Raw genomic sequence first — 19,435 nt, forward strand, 5'->3', positions numbered from 1 at the left:
AAAAAGCATAATTAACAACATAACAACATATTATCGTGATTAATATTATTATTATTATTATGTGTTGTATGTTATGAGCTTATTTTAAAAGTAATTTAACAAACAAAGCTTCAACTATCAGTGTAAATATGAAGAGAGGAAGAATAAAATAATAAAATAAAAAACAAGAGAATGCGTTTAATTAACAACGATGACGTCATCCATCTTTATTCCCCCGCGAGGCCGCTGCAGGCTAACATGTAGGCTAACATAGCCTGTTGTGTTGCTAGCTGAGTCTCGTCCTCGTGATAAACAAACAAATACAAAATACAAATAAAAACATCTAAAATACTGATATTCATATCTTATTCATGACGTGACCGGATGTGGTCATTACGTTCAGAAATGAAGGTTTGTGCGTTGTTTCTGTGGAACACGTCTCACGTGAACTGAAGGTGTGTGTGTGTGTGTGTGTGTGTGTGTGTGTGCGAGTGTGTGTGTGTGTGTGTGTGTGTGTGTGTGTGTGTGTGTGTGTGTGTGTGTGTGCGAGTGTGTGTGTGTGTGTGTGTGTGTGTGTGTGTGTGTGTCTGTGTGTGTGTGTGTGTGTGTGTGTGTGTGTGTGTGTGTGTGTGAGTGAACATCGACATTAACAACAGATTTACTAGCAACGAGACAGCAACAGCAATAACAACAAATTGCCCCCTGAAGGCGACACATGCGCAGTTTATAACAAAAAAAGAAAACAACAACAACACAACAAACAAACCAGGAAGCTTCCGGATGAACAAAAGGTCCGCGGTCCCACTTCAGGAAACTGTTTGTCAACACAGTGTTTATCTGTTTACAGGCCTCTTTGTTGTCTTTTTGGTGTTGCAGGTTTTATTTATTTAAAATACATAGTAAAAATGTTTCTGTTCCAGTATCACAAATTGCAAGCTAATAATCCATAAAGTGGTTAAATGGACCAGAATTGTCCGTGTGTGTGTGTGTGTGTGTGTGTGTGTGTGTGTGTGTGTGTGTGTGTGTGTGTGTGTGTGTGTGTGTGTGTGTGTGTAGATGTAATTGTACAGTAACTGCTGCGGATTGTTGTGCTCGTAATGACCCGGATGTTGAGTATACGTTCACCTTATTAATTATCTGCAGAATATTACAGAATATCCGTATTTGTATTGTGTGTGCGTGTGTGTGTCTGTGAGTGTGTGTGTGTGTGTGTGTGTGTGTGTGTGTGTGTGTGTGTGTGTGTGTGTGTGTCGCTCAGCACAAAAACAATGCAAATGGAAAGTCAATTAGAATCGCAATTATTTTGTAATAATTGATTGCATGCAGCTATGACGTAATATTACGGTTGGGCCACGTGACCGCACGAGTGACGTAAACCAGCGAAGTGTTGTTACTGCCTGTACATAACTATATGTACTTATACATCAGTGTAACCTTGATGTTCTTCCCAAAGCTAACCTTGGTTTAGGAGCTGACGTCATCACCGAACAAGAACTATAGCGGAGCGACATGAACAACAGAAAGTGTCCTTGAACGCATCACCCACACATTTCACCTCGTGACGGTTTCTTTTGATTTGAGAGTCAAAGTATTACGGACGTAAACGTGTGTATTTATATTTCTTTATTTACATATCTCTTTAATGTTGCAGCTGTGCATATTAACTTGTATTATTATTATTATTATTAATAATAATAATAATTATTATTATTTGGTGACCAATTGGTTTTCTGATATTTTGTTACAATCTACAATTCAAAGCTTAAAACTAAATGTAGAAAGTAGAAACATTTCCTCTGAAAATGTGAAGTACAACACCTCAGATTATTTAAGTACACAGTACTTCGGGGAAAAAGTACTTTTCGTTTAAATCCACCACCGACCGGAAGTCATTTAAATGCGTTATTAGTTATAAATCTCACTTTATTGTCGTGTTTTCTTCAGAACATGTCCATCTTGTAATCACTTGTTTGCTGGTTCATTTTCTTCACTATGATGTTTTTCATAATAAAAATAAATACATAAACGACTTTTTGTCCCATTCGACCAGTTTAACGTCACGAGGATTTCACATGGAGTGACGTCACGTCCGGTGCGAGCAGCAGCCAGTCACCTGAACGACACGGAAACATGCAGAAAGATTTCATTTAAAAGGTGGAATCGTTTTTTTAAAATTATTATTAAAAAAATTTGAATAGGAATCAATTAAATGCACCAATCTTTCAAATTAGTGACGTCATTATTCTTTATTCTCTCTTTTATAAGCAACGCATCGAGATGATGATGATGATGAAAGGTCTGGCTTTGTTTTGTTTCAGTTTATTCCATGTGTGTGTGTGTGTGTGTGTGTGTGTGTGTGTGTGTGTGTGTGTGTGTGTGTGTGTGTGTGTGTGTCACAAACAGATGTACATCTCGTCTGAATCACAGAAAGCAGTGATTTTGTTTTATGAGGACCAAAGTTTTAATATTAAATCATAAACTGTTATTCGTCTTTTGGCAGAAAGCACAGACACTTTTCTTTTAGTGAAGTCAAGTATGTGTCAATTATTTTTTTGTGTTTTTTTTTTTGACAGCCTCATCAAAAACAGGTGTGTCGTAAAAAAAAAAAAAAAGCGCTAACTCTTTGATATCAACTACATTTCTTTTTAAAGATTCAATTTATGGATTTGTCTGTAATTTTGACCGTTTTTATTCTGAGGAATATATCTAGTCACACCACATCTTCCCCTCCTTGCAGAATCCCCCCCACTGCAGTTTTTCAAGGGCAGCCATGTTATCTTCACAGTCCGTTCCCTAGCAACAGCAGCCGGCATTAAAAAAAAAAAAGATGTTGAGCCTCTTGGTGCACTGCGTCTTCCAGCTGGATCTCTCCTCATCCTCATCGATTACAGGAGGAAAAAGGGAGGTAAAATACAAAAAAAATAAAATAAAATCCATCATTCATTCCCTCCTATCTCTGATCATCAGCTTCTTCATCTTCATGCGTCGGTTCTGGAACCAGATCTTCACCTGTCGCTCCGTCAGGTTCAACATGGCCGCCACCTCCAGGCGCCGGTCCCGGGTCAGGTACATGTTGAAGAGGAACTCCTTCTCCAGCTCCAGCGTCTGGTGCTTGCTGTACGGACACCTCTTCTTCCGGGTGGACTTGGCATAGATCCAGTTTGCTGCTGGGTTTTCTGCAGCAGAAGAAGAAAGAAGGAAGAAGAAGAAGAAGAAGAAGAAGAAGAAGAAGAAGAAGAAGAAGAAGAAGAAGAAGAAGAAGAAGAAGGTGTAGATTGTTTTACTTTAAGAGCAAGGCAGCTTTTCTCTCTCTCTCTCTCTCTCTCTCTCTCTCTCTCTCTCTCTCTCTCTCTCTCTGTGTCAGTGTATGTGTGTGTGTGTGTGTGTGTGTGTGTGTGTGTGTGTGTGTGTGTGTGTGTGTGTGTGTTGTGCAGGAGTTCAAAGACTGACATAAAAAAATCTGAAGGACAGAAAATATTCCCTGCAGGAACACATTTTATGAGCATACAAACTTCTGGCTCATTAGAAAAAGAAACAATGGCACATGTTTTAAATAAAGTTGTTTCAATTGTTATTATTTTAAACTAAAATGCTCCTTTTTAGTGGAGCTGTCCGGGTTGTGAATGCCTCCATTTGAATAACTCACCTCAATGTGTCATCATGCAGAATATGTGTGATGTATGCAGAGCTGTTTCTAAAGATTAAAATGTGTTTTGGGACGTCGGCTGCAGCAGCAATAAAAACCACAGCTCACCCGATGAAGTGTAAATCTCTGCTTGAGTTTGGTTTTACAAAGAAGAAGAAGAAGAAAAAGACACACTCCGCCATTTTTAGAATGATTAAACTGCAGTTGGTGATGTTTTACTGGCCAACCGAGAACTGGAGAGCAACAAGTATTCTGTCTCTGGGTTGCAGCAACATGCACACACACACGCACACACACACACACACACACACACACACACACACACACACACACACACACACACACACACACACTTCAGAGGACAGCTCTGCTCTAAAAACTTCCATTTAGCAACAAGAAGCAGAGGAAACCTGGACATTTAAAATGTCTTAAACCTCATTTCTGACCAATTCATACACTGTAAAAAATCGCACTGTGAAATTGACAGTTATTAACTGGCAGCTATTGACAAGTAACTTACTGTAAAAGAAACAGCAACACAGTATGTAACAGTAGATTATTAGTTACTGTCATTTTCTACAGTACTCTTTTCAGAGCAATGATTTTTTTTAGAGTATATTCTTGGCTACTGTGATTTTATTACTGTGTTATATATGTGTATGTGTATATATATATATATATATATATATATATATATATATATATATATATATATATATATATATTACAGTAAAGCTTTGACTACTGTAATATTTGAATGAATACACAGTATTTTACTGGGAAATAGTTTACAGTAGGTTACTGCTCACACAGTAAACTTCACAGGCTTTTTTTTACAGTGCATATTGAGAGAAAGCGCAGTGTTGCAAAGAAAAACAGTTTTAAAAAATCCAATAAAATGTTTAATTATTATTCATATTATTGGTCCAGGCACTTTATTTTGCTGCACATCAAAGCATTCTGTGTGTGTCTTCTTTTGTCATTTTAATTTATTTTAAGCTTTAAAAAATATATGTTAGTGCATCTCAAGTAAAAAATATTATTACAAAAGTTTGATGCATGCAAGTTAAACACAGCAAAGGCCCTATAACTCATGAAGGTGTTTTTTTCTCCAGACATGTTGCACACCTAAAGTATGCATGTGCATATATTTATTTTTATGCAGAATAAGCTGCAGCAATTACGAGAATAACTCATATTAGTCTATTTTCTGCACAGACAGAGAAGTGCAGCGCGAGCCTGTATTCCTGTTTTCTCTTTATAGTGACAAATTGTTAAATAACAGCAATAGCACCTTCATTATTTTAATGGACAATAAAGTTTTATATTTGACCGTTTACAAGACATTTATAGGGCTATAAAAGTCACACACACTTACTTACTTATAGGCCACATTCTCCCTCTCGTTCACACACACACACTCAACACACACACTCACACTCACACACACACCTGTGTATCGCCACCTCTTATAACTGCTAATAAACATTCCTGAAGGTTGGGAGCCTGTATTTCTCGTCTTTACCCGGGTCATGCTTTGTTTTTCTCCCCTCGTCCTCCTTTTCGGGCTCCGGCTTCCTCCGCGGCTCTTCCGCAGACCCAAGCCGCTCGAGGACCACTTCGCTCGGGCTGCCGAAGCTGGAGTCCCCGGGGCTGTCGCGTGGTGGTGGCGGTAGTGGTGGTGGTGGTGGAACCGACGGCGGCACCGGCGGCGAACTCTCGGGCTTAACCGCCTCGTACCTCGGGCTCGGAGCGGTGAGGTCCCCCTGCGCGGCCACGCAGCCCGGGAAGCCCGCCGGAGCGTGTGACAGCCCCGGGGACTCCGAGGCGGGAGTCGCGCCCTCCCAGCAGCGGACGAACCTGCTGTCGGCGGCGACCGAGGGCGGCGCGAGGTGCTCGGCCTGCGCCTGGCCGTAGTACGGGTGGTGGTGCTGGTTGTGGTGCTGGTGGAGGTGATGCTGCTGCTGCGGGTGGTGGTGGTGGTGATGGTGGCTCAGGAGGTGGTGGTGCGGGTGGAAAAGGCCCGGGATGGAGGCGCCGGGCTGCGGGGAGGACGGCGAAGGGGAGGTGGAGGTGTTCGCCCAGGGAGAAAAGCCGTTTATTAAGCTTTGCTTGTTGGAGAAATGCGAAAAATCCGGAATGTGTGAGCCGGGGGTCCCTTCCTCCTCCTCCTCCTCTTCCTCCTCTTCCTCCGCCGCCGCCGCTCTCCGGGCTGGCTTTGTGCAGCCGGCCGACGAACCCTGCAAGCCTCCCGGGATGAAATGTGCACCGTACGGCTCCTCGGTCTGGAGCCCCATCATGGAATAATAATTCGTTAGCGACATGTTTATTTTATGATTTCAATAAAAAAAGACACTTAAGTGCGACTGTAAAACGTTGGATGGGGCCGGTATAGTGGCTTACATCCTCCCCCTAAAATGGTAGTATTTTTTTTTTTTCCTTGCCCATACCTTCTTCTCGGCTCCCCATTGGTTACACCGCGGGTCACGTGGGTGGACGGTATTTACCCAGCATAGGAAATAAATCTAAATCTTTTCTTTTGTGCTCGGAAAAAAAACACAAAAAAGTGATTATGGGCCCTCGAGTCTGACCAGATGGGCCTGAATGCAGCACACACCAGGGCCACGAGCTTTTTTTTTTTTTTTTTAACTTCTGGACATGAAACTCCGTTTTTACAAGTGGAATAAAAAGTAGCAGGGAGTCGTTTTACAAGCCCGTTTGAAGTGGGCGCGCGCATGTGTGTGACATTTAGGTGCTTCTGCAAAACGACTTTCTTCATGCAAAACCAAAAGCTCGTAATTTGGGACAAAGTCAACTCCGTGTCGCGTCAAAGGGTCGCGGGTTCGAGACTCACAGACGACAGTTTTTTTTTTTGCTGTTGTTTTATCTGGAGAAGAGATTTTCTCGGTCTTGACGTCACAATGAAACGATGTGGATTTATTGCAAAATCGTGGAGAAAACTCCCCAAACGAAGTTCATATATATCCCAGGGGGAAATGTGCAGCAGCAAGCAAAAAGTTACAGTAAACATTAAACTATTAAGTATATATATATATATATATATATATATATATATATATATATATATATATATATATATATATATATATATATATATATATATATATATATATATATATAATGGTATATTTATATACATTTTTCAACTAAAGGATTAAGTGCGTTTTAAGATAAATGAACAAACTGTTGGATTATTTTATCAAACAAATGCATCGTCATTAATTTGAAATCTTGGATTTCTTTCTCCTAGAATCCTAGAAGTTATTGACAATTAGAGAAACACACACACACACACACACACACACACACACACACACACACACACACACACACACACACACACACACACACACACACACACACACACACACACACACACACACACACACACACGTTTGCCTTAAGTTCTCTAACTTAGACCTTGATCTCGTCTCCTGTGCAGCTGCAGCGCCCCCTGCTGGCGGGACGAGCTACAAACTGCTCACTGCGGGAGAAGAAGCTTCCGCAGCTCTTTACATCCTGTTTTATTGTTATTTAGTATTCAGTATAAAACCTCTCAACTGGTCGCTGTGATAAAATAAAGTAACACATGAATCAGCGCTTATATTTCATTTAGTTGGACCTTTGAGGACCGAGGCCGAGGGACCAGCTGTAAATTACATTATAACATCATAACTGCTCTATCTATCTATCTTTCTATCTATCTATCTATCTATCTATCTATCTATCTATCTATCTATCTATCTATCTATCCATATATATATATATATATATATATATATATATATATATATATATATATATATATATATATATATATGTATATATATATATATATATATATATATATATATATATATATATATACACACACATATATATATACACACACACACACACACACATATATATATATATACACACACATACACACACAAGTATTGTATGACTACACATAATATATATATATATATATATATATATATATATATATATATATATATATATATATATATATATATATATATATAAGATAAAGATATATAAGTTTGAGGTAAAATAATATTGTTGTTTAATTTCATCCTTTTAAGCCATGTTTTATAATATCTGATATTTAGCTGTGTTTTACTGTTATTCATTTTCTGCTCTACCCCAGTGTGTTACAACATTTTATTTATTGTTTAGATTCTGCTTTTAAAGGTTAAAGTAACGTTGTGGCCCTTTAACTGTTATTTCCACCATCGACTTCCTGCTTTTAATTGTTGTCTCGTTGAAGTGTTTTACTTTAATCTGACTTAATAAAACTGTTTCATTGCAGCACTCGTGTTTGCTGACGCAACGTTTTTACCTCCACCTGGACTGAAGTGTCCATTAATAAGATTTGCTATTCCTGCATCCACAACTTCTGTTAGCGGTAAACTAACTGTTCATTTCAGCTGGCGCGGATATTACAAACCTTACAAAATACAACTTATTTAACGCGTTGAAAACTGTGGAACCAATTTTGTCTCCAGACCTCTTTTTCTCTGTGTTTGAGTTGTTGTAGGAACCCCAAATTAACTACAATACTTGTGTTTATTGTATGTATTTGTTAAGCAAAGTCTTGGGGAAAAAAATGTATACCTGTAAAAAAAAACACTTATAAAAGATATTTTGATGGTAACTATGAACATCCAGCATGATATGAGCCAGATTCCCCAAAAAAGCCTCCTGGAGCGTCAATAAGACACCTTTTTGGAAAGATTAGGACCTAAAGAATCAGAATCTGCAACAGAAATCACAATAAAACAAAGTCTTGGTCTGTTAGGAAGGAGTTTCAGTCAAGAAACTGTGTCGTTTGGTTCAAAAATGGAAAAAAAATATGGATTTTATGCCAAAAGATCGTCTGAATGGGGCATGCTGGGACTTAAAATTGGTTAATTCATCACTGGTGTAATACGTGCAATATACGTTTAAGTACTTTTATATTCTTATTTTTATTCCTTTTGTATATTTAATATTCTTCTTACTGTTTAATTTAATTGTATTACTGTTCTACTGTTTATTTATATTGCTAGACTTTTTTAAAATCTTCATTTATTTGTGAGCAGAGCTGCTGTAATCCTGTAATTTCCCCACTGACGGACAAATAAAGGATTATCTTATCTTATCTTAAACTATTCGGTTCCCATATTGTGTGTGATTACTGTTATTACATGTTCCACTTCTTCAAGATTGTGAACAAATGATAAATAAGGCACAAAAAAATACAACTAAACAACTAAAATCAGTTTGAAACACACAAGTAGTTCAGAACTAAAAGCATCTGAGCAACGGCCGACAATAAACCCAAACACAGTCTCTCCTTTCATCTCCTTGCCTTTCTTTCTTTTTTCTTTTACGTCACACACACACACACACACACACACACACACACACGCACACACACACACACACACACACACACACACACACTCTCACGCAGACGGCGTGAATGCGTGAGACAAAGGCAGCCTGCCGGGGGGACAGCAGACGGTCTGCATTGCCCCCAATAAAAAGCCTTTAAGTGGAGGAAATGGTGGTTGTGCGCTTGTGGTGTGTTGTTGTGTGTTGTGTGTTGTGCGGTTCAAGGTTCATCTGCAGCCTTGGACTCACTGTCTGGGTCCAGGAGCGCACCAACGAAGAAGAAAAGCCATTTGCTGCTTTTACTGCAGCTTTCTTTTTTTATAGTTTTATATCAGCGTATATGGCAGCAATTACCTGCTGGATGATGTTGTTGTTGTTTGTGTTTATGGGTTATAGAGCATCATCCAACTGAAATGTGCGCTCCTGGGGATGCTTATTTGTGTATTTTTTGGTGCAGAAGTGATCGCACATGTTCATTTTGATTTTTATTGCTGTGTGAATAAAAAAGAACAAAGCAAATTGCCGCATACTAATTTAAAATGAGCATTAATTGTGTGGCGGATGTGCGTTCTCTGATTTCATAAGACGTTTTATTTTGTTAGAACATTTGGTTTGTGTAAGCGGTGGTGTTAATAATGTCACAATCAGACTGAATCAGAGTCTAAATAACATGTTTGAGTCATAAGAAATGCTTTTAAATCTATGAAACGGCATCATAAAACATGAAAATGACACATGATGATGAAGAGAAAACATCCAAAATACACATTTACATGTTTATTTTGCTACTTTTGTTTGTTTGCGTCTGTCGATTTCTCCTAAATTCCCCTATTTGCATATTTAAACATCTCATAAAACAATAAATTCTCCTCTTAACGTCAGTGAAGTCGTAACAAAAATTTGTTTAATGACATTTTCTTTAAATGTACATGTATTAAAATAGCAAAAAACACATTAATATAATGACATTTAAATGTTCAAGGAGACAGAGCAGAAGATGAATGATTGTCATCGCCTCACAGTTAACTACACACAGTTGTGCTCACATTAACTAACAATATCACACAGGTATCAGAATAATACATTTAGATTGTCTTCGCTTGCCTGAAATGATTATATTGAGACGCTAAATAGATGAAATACGTATGAGATCATGATTTAAATCATAGATTTACATGAACATTAAGAGGACGTATAGTTCAGAAGTCGATGCAGATAGAAAGATAAAGGAATAATCAGGTATAATGAAGTATAATCGACATTAAAAATCCAGAAAAAACAATATTCAGAACAGAGAAGTTGTTGTTTTCTGACGGCTCTTTGGTGCGTTTGTGCTTTTAGAGAAACTGCAAAGGAAGGAACTGGATTTATGTATTTTTACATTTTATTTATGTGTTTTTTGGTGGATTTACAGCATGAAGCCTTTATTGGATCGGCTATTGCAACATTGCTAAATGTTTTATACATAAACATTTCAGCTTTCATCACAACCTTATGAAATCCTCAGAATCCAGGGGCGAGTTTTATCAATTTTTATATTTTATTTGTTTGACATTATGTCTCTATCAAGATGAAAACTGCAGGCAAAACCTTTTTTTTTTACATTTTAATTGTAATATACCAACTATTTATTTAGATATTTTGGGATATTTTGGTTCCATACAATGTGCCCTTTCAGACAAGTGGAGAGAAAACATCCAAAATACACATTTACATGTTTATTTGACTTCTTTTGTCTGTAGATTTTTCATAAATTTACCAAAAGTTACCTTTAGATAATCCCTTATTTGCATATTTAAATATCTCATAGAACTTGTAACACAACAAATCCTCTTAAAGTCAGTGATGAAGTGGTGAAGTGTCATAGTGAGGTCATGTGTTCACCTGCACGTCTTCACAATGTGTGTTAATGTAACTAAACTTCTCCTTAAAGGTTTTCTCTCCATGAGTTTGTTCTCAGACTCTGATCCAGAGATCTCCTCTTCAGCAGCTCAAACTTTACTCTTTCCTTCCTACAGATATCCTGAGTGTTTATAACCTCATTTATATAACTTTACTCTCTCATTTCTACATATATTCTGAAGCGGAGGGGTTTTGTTCGCATTCATAACCTGATTTATTCAACATTTTATAACTAAAAACATGCAGAAAAGGGATTTTTTTAAAAGGCTGCTGTCAGTATATTGTGATTTATGGAGCTATACAAGGAGATATCCTCTAAACCCCCTCAGTGAAAAACCTTTGACTCTAATATATCAACAAAAGAAACAGGAATTTTGAATCTGGCTTTATCCAATGTTCAGCTTTCAGCTCATGAAATGTGGGAAAATGTGCAGATATAAAATAATGGATCACGTGCATGTTTAACCCTTCATGTTTTTTTTAAAGCTTTAGGGCCATGTTATTATCACTTTACACTTTTGCCCTCGGACAATGGTGCAATTAGTTTTATGTAACTGATATGCAAACGCCTTTAAAAGAAGTAGATTTAAGAAACCATGTAAATTGGAGAAAATGACCTCAGACGGTTGAAATACAAAAAAAACTATTGTCTTAAAGTTTTCTTGGTGTCTCTCAGCCAACACGATTGGAAGGATGCTGTGAAAGAAAAACTCTCTCTCTCTCTCTCTCTCTCTTACTTCTTCCTCCCTCCATCCGTCCATCAGAACAAGCGGTACCCGCTGTGGAACAGCAGTCTCTCGCTTTTCAGCTTCTTCTCTTTAATCCTCCTGTTCTGGAACCAGATCTTCACCTGTCTGCGTCCGCGAAGGACAGAACAAAGAAACACGTCAGATTCATCGGTTTTTAATATTTAAAAAAAAAAGCAACATATTAAGCAGAACATGCAGGGTCGTCGCATACATTTTCTTTCAATTAACATCAATAAATCTGCCAATTATTTCCCTGATTTTGAAGTCAAACGTGTGATATTTCCCGTTGTCCCTCATTTCACGTGCACGTCCTGTGAACCAGATTCATAATTCATAAATCAGATGAAACGCGGCGAGGTGCAACGCACCGCTCCGTCAGCCGCAGGAGGCCGGCCAGGTGCACGCGGCGGCCCTTGTTGATGTAGACGTTGAGCAGGAACTCCCTCTCCAGCTCTCCGATCTGCTGCTTGGTGTACGGACATCGCTTCTTCCTCCTCTCACGGGGCTCTGCTGGAGAGAGGGAGAGCGAGAGAGAGAGAGAGAGAGAGAGAGAGAGAGAGAGAGAGAAAGAGAGAGAGAGAGAAAGAGAGAGAGAGAGAGAGAGAGAGAGAGAGAGAGAGAGAGAGAGATGACAGGCTTAGAGGAGATAAATAGGATTGTAAAGATGTAGTTAAAACAATATTTAACGACTAAGGTACTTATTTTTTAATTATGTTATGCAGATTCTGTTGTTTGGATGTTTAACCCGGTTCCTTCCTCTGTCATGTTGAAATTGAGAATGTAAATGCCCGTATATGTTAATAGTCACAAAATGTTTGTATTACTTCAGTAAAACATGTGGACGGTTACAATGCAATGTTTGAAAAAAATAAATCTCATTGGAACATTCAAATCTATTGTTGATTTTCTTTCCTTCTGTACAATTTTCTTAAAACGACGAATTAAATTTTAAAATCCAGACAACTTAAATGAACTAATGATCTTAAAAGTAAATAATGTTATATTGTTATATTAGTGATGTCATTAAACTTGAACTAAAATAAAGAAAGAGTGAAAGTGAACTCAATGATTTTGAGTAGAGATTACTAACGTGGACTTAAACATGTGGACTGCAGCGCTTTAGGCTCCAAGTTGACTCAACTTGACCTGTTAAGTTCTTAAAACTTAAATGTTTTGAGTCAACGGGTTTCCACGCAAATTTCGAGTAAAGTCAACTAGTTCGTGCTAAAAGTGCCGACCTTACTTAAATTAACTAATGATATAGCCCTTAAGGGGAAAAAAATACAACAAAAAACTATTATTACCCAATTTTAAAGCGATAAGGCCGGCGTGCGTCTCCAACATTATAATGTGATGCAACACTATTGTGAACGATAATGACTTTTTTAACTGAGTTTAATATGAATCAGCTGACCATGGAACTGAAATGACTTAACATTTTTTAATTAAAAAGGTGAATGTCAAGGTCTGAGTGGAAACAGAAGAGTTCAAGAAGTTAACGTGACCTTCGTGATGTGTTCATGAGTCTGTAAAGCAAAGCTCCCGAGGTAAATTAAGCTGTTTGCCATGCAGAGCTGCACACATGCAAGTCACAGGCCCACGTGCAAACACCATGTGACTGATTCTGCTATTTCATTAGCCCGAGGTTCAACGATTGTCAACAAATGGAGAGAATGTGGAATAATATCTACTTTAAATGAATGAATAATCACATTTATCAGCACAAATAATGTTTCATAAGCAAAGGATGTTTTTTTTAAACGTGTAGACGTTCAACACAGTCTCTCCATATTGGATTTTAGAGGGATTATATTGTTAAATTGAGGCAATTAAACACACGCTGACAGGTTTTTGGAAATGTAGAGTAGAGAGAAAGTAGATTATACAAGTAGACTCCACTACTATTCGGATACTTTTTTTTGTGTTGGTGTTAATGCATATAATCGCTTTTTTTTTTTGAAAAGACAAAACCTGGTCTCATGTTAGACTGAACAAACACACAACAAATAAAACAAACACATACATATAAGAGGTTTTTTTTGTTTGTTTACAAAATGTCCATATTTAAGTAAATTACTGTCCGCTGCCCTGTTTGGGCCTTTTCCGGTTCTTGACAACATTTACATTCATTTTTAGCCCAAAACAGTTATATTAAATAAAATATAAGCACAAGGTTGTAAGGTATATGAATTATAAAACCTATATTATGCATCTTTATGGTATTAAAACACCTTTATATCAAATAGTAGCTGAAGGCCGAAACATCTCTTGTGGCATGAGGAGGTTTTTCAAAACTTAAAAAAAAAAAAAATCTGAGGAAAAAGTTTGGAAATTACACTTCTTCTTTATTTCCTCCAAAGTCGCAGCGTGGCATGACCTGCACTCACCCGGGGAATAGTCTCCTGCGCTGCCGCTGGATGACGGCGCATCCTCCTCGTCCTCCTTGCCGGCCCTGGGGGACTCTGACCCCGCCCTCACCTCGCTGCTCTCCCCGGCGTGACAGCCCGTGCGCCGGACCCTCTTCGCCTCCTTCTGCCTCTTCTCTCCGGGGTCCGCTCTCCGCGCCGCCATGTGCTCGTAAAACGGGTCGAGGACCGGCGGCGGCGGCCGTCCCACCGAGAAGAGGAGCTCCGAGTCCGGATTGAACGCCGCGTATCCGCGGGGGAAGCTCCGCGGGTCTCCGGCAAACGGAGACCCGCGAAAACGTGGCCCCGAGGCGCCGTAAACGGCTCCGCCGCCGTACAGGAAGTCCTCAGCGGCGGCGGCGGAGGAGCGTAAGCCCCGGTACTCGTGATAGACGGCTTCTCCTCCCGGAAAACGGACGCAGGGCGGCGGCCCCGCCGAGGGGACGGCACGGGCCCCCCGGTGGAGGATCCATCTCCACGGGGGAGGGTACTGCTGCCCTCGCGGCTCGCGGGGGCAGCAGGCCCGGCAGTCGGGCAGCCGTCTCCCGGGGGCGCTGCTCCCGCTGCCCGTCAAAAACGGCGACGGGACGGAGCCGAAGTCCAACGACTTGGACGGGAAGGTGCAGCTCGGTGAATACATGGACGATTTAAAATGACTTCAAACGCTGTGAGCAGGGCGCAGTTTGGACAAATGAACCGACACACACTGGGTGCAAGTGTCTACCCCCTTACGGTGCCACATGGGGGCAAATGACTTGTTTCAACCCTGCAATTATATTTAATAAACTGAGTATCTCTCGAGGGTGAAACTAACTGGAATATTCTCCTAATTAAAATTAAAAAAAAGAAGCTTATTTCCATCATATCTTCGTTCCCACTGAAACCAGCTCACGGTTGGGAGGTGAGGGGGACATCTTTGACCTTGAGCCGTGTGTGCTCATTGTCATGAGACCTCTGGTGTATTTTTTTCCTCCTCTCTCTCTCTCTCTCCACTTGTCAAACCACACCCAGACGTCCAGAGCTGATCTTCCTCTCGGATAAGGAGCACAAACAAGTCTTTGCTGGCAGGAAGCGGCGTCCTCGCGGCCCCCATGTTGGACTCGCAGGAGGCCAACAGGCCTCGCATCCAGGTTTTTCCTCGTAACCTCTGATCACCTCATCCGGTCTCGTGGGAAGAGCACATCAAACTAGGGGATGCTAATTGGTGCAGCATCAATCACTCATTTTAATTCTGTGGCATTTCTTTTTAACAATGATGTCAATTGTACAGTATCTGGAGCCTTGTGTCTTTGAAAGGACATTTTTCTTTTCATACAGATGATTTTTTAAGGCTCAATAAATCTGACATTTCGCTGACAGCTGAGTTTTATGTCTAAATTTGGGCCGAAAAACATTCAAAGGATTTTCATTCATGCAATTTTCTACCAATATGTTGCATTTTTTTCCATTGCAAATTACTCTACTTCAACTCTAACTGATTCGTTTTCTTCTTAAATTAAGTAAATTTGAACTTTGTTAATGGATTTTTTGCATCATGATAATCAACAACTAATAGTGACTCTTTATTTTTAACATGTGCAACGCCTCACTGAAGCTTTCCAACTCAACATCAGACTTTTTGTCTCACTTAAATCTAAATTAATACAAATATATCACGGGAAATATCATCATCATCAATTAATAACATCAAGCTGTATGATGGAAGTTAATATTATATCCACAGCAGTATACGTTTCACCCTCCATCAATAAGTACTGTCCAGTGAGAGTACTAGTTGTTTTAGAACAATACTAAACAGTAGTGCAGTCGAGTTACATTCGTGTCCTTATGAACTATACGAGCGCTGTGAAAAGAAACCCTTGTAATGTGGAGGGGGTTTCCCAGTTATTTCTCTAAATGTATATGAAAAGACGTTTCCTATTTGATGCATTCGCTCGTCATGAGGGCATCAGTGTTCTGCAGGAACGTCACGCTTCACGCCCTGCAGTTATTTTGTTCTTGTCTTTTGATGTGCTGCTCTTTTATTGTCCAGAGAGCATATCGTCGTTTAATTCTGACATCAAAGTGCCGCTGGATGTGGAAGCGTGTGACAGAAATGAGTTGACTTTTATTTAGCGTGCACGCATATGCACTTATAGAGGCTCAATGATGCCACACAAACACACAAATATGTTTTAATGTCATGTGCACAAATAACAAAGTTACTAGAAGCTTATTTTGCTGTTCTACTGCAAGACAAATTACAATAAAAGGTTAAAAAATGATGAATAAAACAAGAATAAGGCACAAGAATGCAATGACAGTATTGCACACACTGTGTATAAAGTGCAAAATGTACAATATGTTTTTTGATAATCTGGAAAAAATAAGGATGGCAAAGGCCAAGTGACAAACTGAGCCTCTAAACTCAGATTTTAAGCAACTATAAACTGCACCAAAACCATAAAAACAGCCCCGACCCACATCTGAGCTGCTCTCTCTCTGCTCTCCATCTTGTCGTCTATGAAGTGATGAACCTTCATCACTTCATCTGGAGACAGACGACGAGCACAAGACGGAAGGCCATTCGACTGCCTTTCTGTTGCAAAGAATAGAAAATATAAAACACTTTAACGTCTATTTTGGATTTGTTGTGTGCAAAAAGACTTTGGTTTGCACGATGTGCTATTAAAAAGAGAAACTTTAAATGTCACATCCAGACAGCACGCTTTAAAACACACGCACATAAACCACAAAACACACAAAGCTTCTTCCTTAAAGGAGCCCCAGTGAGGACTGAATCAAGGTTAAATAAACAGAAATAAAAGGCTACGAGCTGCCGGCTTCAGAAAGCATAGATGCAGTAAAATATCTTCATGAAGGACAACGGGGACAAACGGAGAAAAGGCACCCGAGTCTGTCGGAGATGTTAATCACGGGCCTGCAGGGGCCTTTTTTTAAAATTGTATTTGTTTATTTGAAATATGATGCTAATTGTCAGCACGCACGCTAGTCTCGAAGATGAATGTGTAAATAACAAGCGGCCGCCTGCCGAACGAGACGGACGTTCCTCACACAGAAGACATTTTGACAATCCACGGCTATAAAATAGGAGACGCGCAGGTGTGAAGAATAAAATGGCGGCAGGGTTTTCACTCGGCTGCTTCAGCTTTTTAATGGTCCCTCTATATATATATATATATATATATATGTATATATATATATATATATATATATATATATATATCATGAGGACGCCGGTCGAGTCTCGCACTTTCACACTTTCATGGTTTAAGGGGACGAGTGCACTCTAAAAAAAAAAGCAAAGCCTTTTTGAGTTCACTCAACTAAGGTGTTATTGTGTCAACTTATGATAAGAAGTTCACTTAAAGTGCGATCTCAACTTTGTCAAACGTAACATTACTATTCAGACCTACTTATGTGTTCAAGTTAACACGACTTAAAACATTGCATTTAATCGTCACATCGACTCATGTACTTAAGTTCAGAACACTTAAAATATTAAATTGGAGGAACTTGAAATTGTGTGTTCTTGTGGAGTGAAATCAACAGCACTTGACATTTTTTGTTGAGAGAACTTACTTTAAACTTAAAATGTGTTGTCACTAAATTTCTCTGCCCATTAGTTGAGTACACTTAAAATTCTTTGCAACATTGCCTTCATTTAAATTATTTAAAATGTACACAGTTTTCTTTGGAAAAGTCAACAGAAACACAAAATGTTTTTTAACAATAAGTAAACATTTGTTTGGATAACTATATGAAATAAGACTGGAGCCATCGTAATGTTTATTTGCTGTATTATTCGGGAAATAATGCTCGGAAAAATTGTGTCGGTACAACTTTTGTTGGAGGTTTTAGGCCACGAAACCGAATATGTTTCAGGAAACAACTGTCACAAACGTTATAAACTAAAAGCAGGACCGTAAAAAGCCACGACATGGTGTCAAACAGCGGCCTCGCGCTTGAGGGTCCTGTCTGTTGGGACTCGAGCTCTTTCTGGATATTAAATGTCTCTTTTGGGCTCAGACTGAGGCTCGTAGTCACGTGGATGCGTTACATCTGTGCTCAGTTGACTTCGTGAAGGTTTTTCATGGACGTCTCAGCAGGTGGACCCATGCTCAGGCTCTCTTATATCTTATATATATATATATATATATATATATATATATATATATATATATATATATATATATATATATATATATATATATATATATATATGTTGGGGCAGTTTCTCTCTCTGCAGGTGTTCATTTACAGTAATTCAGGACTGACGTAAACATTTTAAGTCGATTTAAATAAACTGATTTCGCCCGACAATGTGCATGATGGCCGTAGTTAAATCATCATGAAGAGGCTGAAACTGGAAACCATTTAAAGGTCTAAAGCGATGCTGTATGAGGATTATCTTGTATGATATTTATGTCTAATTCAAAGATTCTTGCTATTTAATGAATGCAAATGCAATACTTTATGGAGGGAAAGAAGTGAGCTTTGTGCTTTTATGTTTGGTTACTGCAACATTATGGTCACAAACAACAACTATATCAACTAAATTACTGACAAAGCTCTTATTTAATGTGAAATTTGATCTAAATTGATCAACAAATCGGATTTAGGCCGAATATATTGTGCTGCTTGTGTCTCCTTTAGCTTTAAACCATCTGAAATCTCGAAATAGAAACTAGAAATGTGTAATACAGGTGAATAATTTTCCTATTTTCACATATCAAATTGTGAATAAACACATAATGTGGAAATATTTAGTTTATTTATGTTCCTTATCAACTTTATTTAAGGCTCAAGGCTGTAAAATGTATAATAGTTTATAGTCCACCGGTTTTAATTTGTATGCAACTGAACTTCCATCACTTCGCGTACACGCGCGGGTTCATCGTGTAAAATGTGAACGAGCACGAACCCCTACGCGAGTCAAGCTCAGAACATATTTACTGAAAAGAGAAATAAATGAAAGTGCACCAAACAAAGTGAAGGCAGCAGCAGCAGCAGCAGCACGTGAGCTTTACCTGCACGCGGATCACAGCATCGAGCCCACGGGCCGCGCGCGCCCGCGTCGTGGACGTTTGTCCCCCGAGCAGGTGTCTCCTTCTCTCTGCAGACATCACGTGACCAGTAAAGAGTTTACTATAAAGGGGATTAAACCCCCTTAATAAAGCCAGAAGTGTCTTTGGACCGCGGGCACGCAGACGACGAATGGCACGCGGGACCTTTTCATCCTCACGAGGTCACAGAGGGAGAAATATTAAACCAGAGCATGAAATATTGATTATGATGGAACAGCTCATTTATTATGTGTGCAATATTTTAAATGATCAAGTCAAATT

At 39.1% G+C, this 19,435-nt stretch overlaps 2 protein-coding genes across 2 annotated transcripts; both read right to left on the minus strand.

Annotated features, from left to right (window-relative positions):
• Positions 1 to 2,656: 2,656 nt before the first annotated feature.
• On the minus strand, positions 2,657 to 5,959 carry LOC137779480 (homeobox protein Hox-D9b-like). The gene is made up of 2 exons (XM_068567269.1): positions 5,151 to 5,959; positions 2,657 to 3,155 (listed from the first exon to the last, which is right to left on the minus strand). Exons 1-2 carry the CDS (start codon positions 5,947 to 5,949, stop codon positions 2,920 to 2,922), a joined length of 1,035 nt encoding a protein of 344 aa, XP_068423370.1. The 5' UTR covers positions 5,950 to 5,959; the 3' UTR covers positions 2,657 to 2,919.
• Positions 5,960 to 11,693: 5,734 nt separating this feature from the next.
• On the minus strand, positions 11,694 to 14,727 carry LOC137779769 (homeobox protein Hox-D11b-like). Its single transcript, XM_068567955.1, has 3 exons — positions 14,064 to 14,727; positions 12,051 to 12,192; positions 11,694 to 11,787 (listed from the first exon to the last, which is right to left on the minus strand). Exons 1-3 carry the CDS (start codon positions 14,725 to 14,727, stop codon positions 11,694 to 11,696), a joined length of 900 nt encoding a protein of 299 aa, XP_068424056.1.
• Between the last annotated feature and the right edge of the window lie 4,708 nt (positions 14,728 to 19,435).

This window comes from Clinocottus analis, unplaced genomic scaffold (assembly GCF_023055335.1).
Source record: "Clinocottus analis isolate CAN_PGR_092001 unplaced genomic scaffold, fCliAna1.0.p SCAF_8, whole genome shotgun sequence".
NCBI lineage: Eukaryota > Metazoa > Chordata > Actinopteri > Perciformes > Cottidae > Clinocottus > Clinocottus analis.

Coding starts and splice junctions, on each gene's coding strand:
- LOC137779480 (XM_068567269.1), bottom strand. CDS start 5,949: ATGTCGCTAACGAATTATTATTCCATGATGGGGCTCCAGACCGAGGAG. Junction 3,156..5,150: donor AAAAACAAAGCATGACCCGG/GTAAAGACGAGA, acceptor CTTCTGCTGCAG/AAAACCCAGCAGCAAACTGG.
- LOC137779769 (XM_068567955.1), bottom strand. CDS start 14,727: ATGTATTCACCGAGCTGCACCTTCCCGTCCAAGTCGTTGGACTTCGGC. Junction 12,193..14,063: donor AGACTATTCCCCGGGTGAGT/GCAGGTCATGCC, acceptor CCCTCTCTCCAG/CAGAGCCCCGTGAGAGGAGG. Junction 11,788..12,050: donor CTCCTGCGGCTGACGGAGCG/GTGCGTTGCACC, acceptor TCGCGGACGCAG/ACAGGTGAAGATCTGGTTCC.